This window comes from Anopheles coluzzii, chromosome 2, assembly GCF_943734685.1.
Source record: "Anopheles coluzzii chromosome 2, AcolN3, whole genome shotgun sequence".
NCBI classification, from domain to species: Eukaryota; Metazoa; Arthropoda; class Insecta; order Diptera; family Culicidae; genus Anopheles; species Anopheles coluzzii.
The window spans coordinates 86,428,129-86,435,999 of record NC_064670.1 but is presented as its reverse complement, the minus strand read 5'-3'; the positions used below and the strand labels follow the sequence as shown (position 1 = coordinate 86,435,999).

Here is a 7,871-nt window from a genome sequence, read left to right as displayed (position 1 = left end):
CGGAAACCACTAGCACTGAAGCAAGTGAGATTTGAGTAATGGTCGTTGGTGTTGATACCCATGTGTCTGACCACACGACCATTTGTATAGATTTTTGCTCAGAAAGTTAGAAGGCTATATAGGTCATGATAAGATGAAACCCCAAGTAGCCAAAATTGCTTAAGCAGCCAATTTTGGCATGCTAAAGATCGCTGCTTGAATTCGCCCTTTGCAGTAGATAAACAGCATCAAAGTTCCAGATGGGTCTTTCAAACAGCGCTCAAGCAGCTTCCTTATGCCAGGGTACCGGGGATTATCTTTCTTTGTGTTTTATTTTCAAGCAAGCGTCATCGATGAAATAAACAACAGGATTTGTTTTATTTGTGTACATGTTTAGATTTTTAAATCCTTTTTAAATCGTAGCAACAAGATGATTGACGGCACCAGTCTTTGACACTTTGACAAGGGCCACCTCGTACCGATGTCATGCATTAAAAAGCTATAAAGTTCCACCAAGTTCGGTACGCTTTCTTAACAAGCCTTCAAGTTCCATCGTGAACCATACACATCAGGCTAATCAGCTACAAGGTTCCTGAGAATACCATGTGCCTGTTAAAAAGCTCCATAGTTCCGGAAAGTACCGTCTATCTCTTAATCAGCCACAAAGTACGACATCGGAACGATTTTTCGTTAAACAGCCCCAAATCAGCTATAAAGTACGAGCGGGCTATTTGGGATTTACCAACTTGCTTTAACATAACGTTTATCAAAAAGATCAACTTTGATTTATGGCATTTTTCTGATATCCGATAATTTCCGCAGCTCAATGCCTCGCGGATTTTTCCCCATACAAAGCAGAACGATCGAATTTTTGTAGTATAGTTCATTTTAAGACCAGTAAAATGAACACCATGGTGACGAAATGAGTGTCAAATGACACCAACATGACAGCCGGATCGATCAAATTTTTTCGATCGAAAAATTGTGCTAAGGCCGACAGTTTGCTAACCTATATACGGTCAGCAACTTAATAGCGTATAAGAGATGAAAACCTAAATAAAGGAAGCGCATTCGAACACAACCTCAGAATCGCTCGTTTTTTAATAGTCGGAGACACTCTCCGGTCGACGAAGGAAAAATATACCCGACCCGGTGTAAAGCACCCGCTGCTACGGAGCAACACATCCAGCTGCAGCATTATCTATTATTTGTCAAGCAACACAATTGTATCACAAAACAGCACTAAAAGCCCTTAAATTATTTTTTGAATTATTTACAATAAAATGTAAACATCGCGGACGGTTCCAGCTAACATCCCCTGTGAAAAGACTCCATATAGTGGATGAAAATCAATGCGGCGGAATAGAAACGGACATTTTCCCAGTTGTTTTAGCCTAATTTGTGACGCTTGGGGTGCCATAAGCTTTTTTGGTATTTTCAAAATGCACCAGTCTTTTTCCATCAGCTGAACGGAATCTTCGATGATTTCATTCGGCGGTCAGACGCCGTTATGACACCGTAAAAGTACCACTTTTTGAGGAACGATTGAAATGACACCGAAACCGCTCTTTCAAATAAAACATCGCCTGGACTGCGTACGCAGCAAAACGGCTGCACAGGCTTGCTGGGAATATCAACCCAGCGCCGGAGCGGATAGCGCCCATCTCAATCTTGTTCCATATCGGAGCTGGATGGAGCTGTACAGTTCTGCTCACAGCGCACATCACTAGTGGAAGAGCGCAGAAAAAGCAGCTAAGAAAAAGTCTTTTCTTTTCACGGTAAAAGAAAACGGTGGCGATTTTGGCCTGCCTTCGCAAACGAAATCGAGCCGGAAAAGTGCATCCGGTCGTGCAGTCCGGGAAGCAGTTGCGTTCGCGTGTGCGTGTTGTTTGCGGAGCCTTCACGCCCCGAAGCTGTGCAGAAAACATATCCGCCGATCCGCCGAGGCCCAGCTAGAGCGACGACGACCGCGTCATCTTAATGGCCGATTGAGGAACCGTGCGCGTATTCCCGTGTGTGTCGACAGCAGCGCCTCTTGCCGTGGTGTACGTGAATGCGTGCTCCTGGTACCAGCTTTCGCCACCCGTCTGTACCCGTCTGTGTGTCCGGCAGGCAGTCACGCACGCACGGCCACGGTCGAACCACGGTACATCCAGCGACTGCTGCTCGTCCCGTCTCCGCACCATCAGGGAGTGTGGGACAGTGTGGGGCAGTGTGGTTGCGCCTGCTCGCAGGGGGAAAAGAAAAAGTGCAACGGCGCCCTGTCGGTGGTGCGAAGAAAAACTACGCGAAAATACACACAAGGGCGGGGTGGCAAAATCCGCACTGTGGTCGACCGACTCCAGTTTCGGTGTCGTGGGGCGAGGATGATTCTCAGTTGCGCGACGCAAGTGAGATGAAAATTGTGCAAAAGTGAACGTGAACGTCGCCGTGGAGGGTGCAGCAAAGGGAGTAGCAGCGAGCAGGAATCGTCTTACAGGCTGCGCTGGCTCGGATGATGATGATGGTGTCAAATTAAAAGCTCGAAACAAGTGCAGTCAAGCTATCAGCGGAAGCAAAATGTAAGAAAATGCAGCCTTTTCTCAATCCATTGCGAGTGGTCCCGAGTGGGAGCGGGTCGATGTGTGCGTGTGTGTGTGTGCATGTGCCTGTATGCGTGAGTGTGTATGTGTGTCCGTTCTTTGATGTGCAAAAGTCATGGAGAGGATGATGCAGTCAGTTGTAGTAGTAGTAGAGGTCGATGGGATCAGCTTGTCATTTCCTCGGATCTTGGTTTTGGAAGTGAGATGAGATGAGCGTGAGAAAAGTAGGTTTTTTTTTCATGGGACACTGAAAATCGACCCGTAGGCGCGTTGCCGCAAGCAAATGGCCAGATCAGCCATGAACACCATTGGTTTTTAAGAGAAATCATTTTGGGTCACATTTTGTGCTTGTTTTCGTTCTGGCTGGCCGACCGAGATGCAGCGAGCATTGTGTCCGAATGAGTCACGGCGTAGAGTGAGCATGAGATTCACTGTATCGTGAGAATGGATGTTGTGAGGTGTGTGCGTAGAGTGAGATAAGATGACAACACCGGAACATTGATTGCTGTTATGGGAAATGGTCCGAGCGAGAATTTAAAGGTTTTGTTGCATCGTTACGAACAAGAGTTCGAGACGAAAAGACTCATTCCAATGTTCTTCCACCAAGGGTAATTGCGAAAGGATTGAGGACAATACGTGTGATTGGTCGGCACGGTGTAGAATACCCATAAAAATTGTACTGTGTGCAAGTAGGGAGCCCACATCAAGCAAGCAAGCAAGCAAGCATGAGAAAGAGAGCACGCGCTGGGCCAGCCAGGCACGGGAGAACATGAATGAGATGAAAATCTGCCTCGCCCGATAAAATAAATCAATGATGTAAAACGCGCATACCGAGCCGCAGCCATTCCCAGTCGCTGTACTCGACGATAGTCTCTGGATATTTTCAATGAGAGCAAGAGAGAGTGGCTGGACCGTTCGCTAGTGACAGTGAACTGAGAACGAATTGGAGCGCGTCTCAGATTCACCCCAGTGTGCACTACACCCTGCCCGGACCGCAGACCCCTGTGGACAGTCTACTCCTTCTTCCGCCTTCCTGGCGTGATCCGTGGAGATCCTCGCTTCGGGGCAAACAGGCCGTCGCTCCCTTTCGTTGCCAAATGTGTGTTTGCTTTTGCGGTGGAAACTCCCCCCACCCCCTCCCATTTCCCTTCTTTCCACGTAGCGTGCTTGAGGGGTGTTGTGTGCATGGGGAAAATACGGCTATCGGCTGGAACGTTCGTGCGCCCCAGTACGTGTGTGTGTGTTTCGTTCTTGGGTACGAATTATTTTTCCCCGATCACGTTTGACGATCGACTAAAGATAAAAAATGTGGCCATTCCTTGATCTTTTCGTTTAAATTAGCATAAGATGAAACTAGTTCTACTACATATAATAATATATAATTAAATCAATATGTTTCCTTTGTAATTTCAGGAATCGAGGAGACCAATATACTGCTTTAATTCCAGAACCCTGGAACTACACATCGCTCGCGCGACGCATCTTGTACATCCTGTTCGATGATTATGGATGACATTCCGCATTATAGCAAAAATTATATATACACTAAACAGGAATCAAGCCAGATTTTCCGAAACTGCACTCCTATAGTTCCGGAGCTATGTATCCGTCTGTTCAGGAGGCTATCACTGCCGATGGTTATGAAAGAGGATAGAAAACGCTTTAGAACGGAAGGAGAAATAACATACGATTAGCTGTGAAAATCGAGTTTGATTAACTCCATCCATCAAGGCAATTAAAGTCCGCACTTATCCAGTTAACAGGATACAAGCGGTGGAACCAGATCTACTGGAGTGATTGGGACCCTTTGCCACGGAGGTACATGTGCATTTCGTAAACGATCATAGAATAATATGCGTTAAAAAACATGAGAAAAGTAAATTAATACCAGCGCTGTTGGTTATTCACGTCAAAGCTGAACCGAAAGAAAAAATTAAATAAAACTAATCATTTATAAATGAATCCCTTGGTAAAGAAATTCGAATAATTTATGAGACATCAAAATAAAACAAAATTTTACTGCGTATTGAGTATCCGAAAACAAAGGTTCACTTGCCAGTTAGTTTTGAGAAATAAAAATGAGGACTAAAATAAATTAGAACTAAGGACTAAAATATATGTAAGTTCAACTCAAACGATCTTGTCTTTCAGCTTTCGAGAATGCAATGAATGATTTATAATTTGAGTTGAACGTGAACAGATTCATGTCCTTAGATTATTCGTACTTAATTACAATATTAAATCGCATCCGCTGGCCTCCCGCCTCTACACAATAAAATGCTTAATTAAGAGCCTTGCCTTTTTACTGGCTTAGTAGTAACTAAGGATCAGCTCCATACTGTTGTTGATATCTCTCCTTCGCCGTATCGAGCAGAATTTCGTCTATTTTGATCATAACCGCATGCCTTCGTTGCGGTGACAACTGTGCCAACACTCTGCCAACATTCTGCCCGTAACGGAGCGCATCGCAGTAGCTATTGGTCACTCGGTCATCCTTCTGTGTGGTGGTGCCGGGGGAAGCATCATCAGGCTCATTCGATTTACGCCGCTGATAGGTAGGGTTAGTCTGGTACATCACCTTCCTTTTCGCGTACAGGTCCTGCCGAACGACTACCGAGCTTACGTGCCGTGAATTAATCTGTTTCCGGATCGGTGTACGCGAAACTGCTGCCCAAGGCGGGGGCACGGTCCGCTCGATAGGATTTTGCCCTGACATTTCGAGCGAGTTGCCTGTTGCCGTTTTAGTATCAGCGAGATGGGAAACTGCGTCCATCGATTGATCCATGTCCTCGGTGGAATCGTTGTTCTGTTTGATTACCTGTTTGGAGGTGTTAATTATATTTGACGGTGTAAGAATGTATCTAAAACACAAAAATTCTAGGTTTATGTACCGTTCTCTCCGGAGTTCTTTCCTTGCCGCTAGCCAATAGGAACAACATATCATCGTAAAGGTTCCATCTTCTACGCGGCAACTGACCGCCCTCTGACAGGGTTGAAGTATTCCAATTAAGCTCAGTTCATTAGGCCACATTCGCACCCAGAGAACTTACCGCAATTTTGTGATGCTCGACCCTTTTGATACAGGACGAGGAAGTGACGGAACGAGGATTGCAGGGAAGCCCATTTATGTCTCAGTTCCGGCACTGGTACACCCATCTCCTCGGAAATGGACTCCCATGCTTCGGCTTGAGATTTTTTATTTTTATACAGCGGGTCGTTGCTATTCCACAGGTAAGGTATCGCCTGTATGAACTGTATCAGTGTCCTGGTACGTTCCGCTCCTAGATCTACGGTCTAAAAGTACAAACAAAGGCGTACAGTGTGTAGGTAAAACTAACGAGCATCGGTTATCGGTCTGCCACCATAAATATCTTACCTTCGTTCTTTCCCTTTTTATATTCATGTTGCTGACCGGAATGAAGTAAAACGGCAAATACTCTTTAAAAATGAGAACCCTGTGAAGCCAGTATTCCAGCACGGTAAAGGCAAACGGTTTGTTGCGACAATTTTCATATTCGTCGCGCTCTTGCCATGCTCCACTACCAATCGAGACGTAAACAACGTTACCATCCAGGAGAAAATCGCAAACCATATACTGCACTTTGAGCAAAACAGCGCCCGAGCTGACAGTTGCAATGCCGCGGTTGCCACTTTGAGGTGAGCCAACCCAATTGACATTTTCGAGCACGAATAATCGGGAATTTGAGCAAATTCCCTTAAACTGGAGCCTTAAACTTCCCTTAAACTGCAACAGGTTAAGGGAATTTAGAAAAAGTCCTGTAAAATCAACTGTGAAGCGGCTTTTATGTTAATTTCTTCTATATTCCCTCGGAAATGATGTTTCCTATCGTCATAGTCGGCCATGTTCCCATTTTATACATAAATAATATCCATTTTTATAAAATAACGTCACACAAAATTAGCTTTTGTTTTTCATCAAAAAAACATAGCTATGAATGAAAAATGAGCTCGACGGCATGGTCCATCGATAGAGGAACGTCTAATTTACGAACACACAAAATCTTGGCGCTTTCAACACACTTGATCACACACAAATCCACAATTTCAAGCGTATCGAGTACTAAGCGAGCAGATATGGGAAAACAATTTCGAGCAAATGTCACTTGGGAAGTGAGCTACAGCTGAGCATAAGCGCACTCGAAAGGTGAAAGCTTTTGCTGAATGCTCGTCCGAGGTGCATTTTCCAAAGTGCATCGAAGGAGCATTGGGAAGGAGGACGATCAGATGAACTAACTTGCAGTCAACAATTATTTTATGATCACAATTCCTTTGTTTCTTTTATGTCTTTTACAGGAACATATGGTTTTCTTTTCTTTACTTTCCTAAAAAATTGAAATTTGGTGAGTTTTTGTTGCTATACAGTAGAACGTCGATTATCCGGGCAGCCGGTTAATTGATTTGCACGGATAATGGTCCAAGAAATGTCAAACGCATATAAAACATACCCAAATAGCCAGAAATGCTTAAGCAGCTCATTTTGGCACGCTAAAGATCGCTGCTCTAATTCGCCTTTTGCAGTAAATAAACAGCATCAAAGTTCTATGTGGGTCTTTCAAACAGCGCCTAAGCAGCTTCCTTATGCCACGATGCCAGGGATTATTTTTCTTTGTGTTTTATTTTCAAACAAGCGTCATCGATAAAATAAACAACAAGATTTGTTTCGTTTAAACACATGTGTATATTTTTAAATCCTTTGTATTGATGAATTACACGAAATTTTACACAATTTACTGATAATTTACAATCACTTCACTCAATATTCATTCTTCAATTAACGAATCTAACTTGTGCAGCAGCAATGAGATTATTGCCGGTGTCGGTCTTTGACACTTTAACAAGAGCCACCTTGTACCCAAGTGACACAAATCCACTAAACGACCACTAAACGGCTTCTAAACGACTCAAGTTCTCTACCTAAACGGAATATAGAAAGACTTCGTTTAGCAGACGCCAAACGACTCATGCATTCTAAAAATAGCGAAGAAGCTGGTGGCGCTCTCTGTTGGTGGGATACCCCAACCAGTTGAGCTTCATCGCTTGGAGGAGAGCTTTCTCATTTCCTCTGTACTGTTGTATGGTTTCGCATTGAAGTTATGCATCGATAGAACTAGAACGGCGATACGATTGTTTAAATACTAAACTCCAACCGAAACCACCAGTACTCCCAAATAGCCAGAATTGCTTAAGCAGCTCATTTTGGCACGCTAAAGATCGCTGCTCTAATTCGCCTTTTGCAGTAGATAAACAGCATCAAAGTTCTATGTGGGTCTTTCCAACAGCGCCTAAGCA

At 44.2% G+C, this 7,871-nt stretch overlaps 1 protein-coding gene and 1 long non-coding RNA gene across 2 annotated transcripts; one reads left to right on the top strand and one right to left on the bottom strand.

The window, feature by feature from the left end:
• The first annotated feature begins 1,399 nt into the window (after window positions 1–1,399).
• LOC120951024 (uncharacterized) lies at window positions 1,400–4,523 on the top strand. Its single transcript, XR_005751169.2, has 2 exons — window positions 1,400–2,540; window positions 3,975–4,523. It is a non-coding gene; the product is annotated as an uncharacterized LOC120951024 (long non-coding RNA).
• Window positions 4,524–4,677: 154 nt separating this feature from the next.
• LOC120951023 (uncharacterized) lies at window positions 4,678–6,177 on the bottom strand. Its single transcript, XM_040369498.2, has 4 exons — window positions 5,938–6,177; window positions 5,612–5,855; window positions 5,453–5,544; window positions 4,678–5,379 (listed from the first exon to the last, which is right to left on the bottom strand). Exons 1-4 carry the CDS (start codon window positions 6,151–6,153, stop codon window positions 4,882–4,884), a joined length of 1,050 nt encoding a protein of 349 aa, XP_040225432.2. The 5' UTR covers window positions 6,154–6,177; the 3' UTR covers window positions 4,678–4,881.
• Between the last annotated feature and the right edge of the window lie 1,694 nt (window positions 6,178–7,871).

What these genes read in the sequence shown, in the direction of transcription:
- LOC120951023 (XM_040369498.2), bottom strand. Translation starts at nt 6,153, where the DNA reads ATGGTTTGCGATTTTCTCCTGGATGGTAACGTTGTTTACGTCTCGATT. An exon ending in TCGAGCATCACAAAATTGCG is followed by an intron (nt 5,545 to 5,611) that starts GTAAGTTCTCTG and finishes CAACCCTGTCAG; the next exon opens with AGGGCGGTCAGTTGCCGCGT. An exon ending in AAAGAACTCCGGAGAGAACG is followed by an intron (nt 5,380 to 5,452) that starts GTACATAAACCT and finishes ACCTCCAAACAG; the next exon opens with GTAATCAAACAGAACAACGA.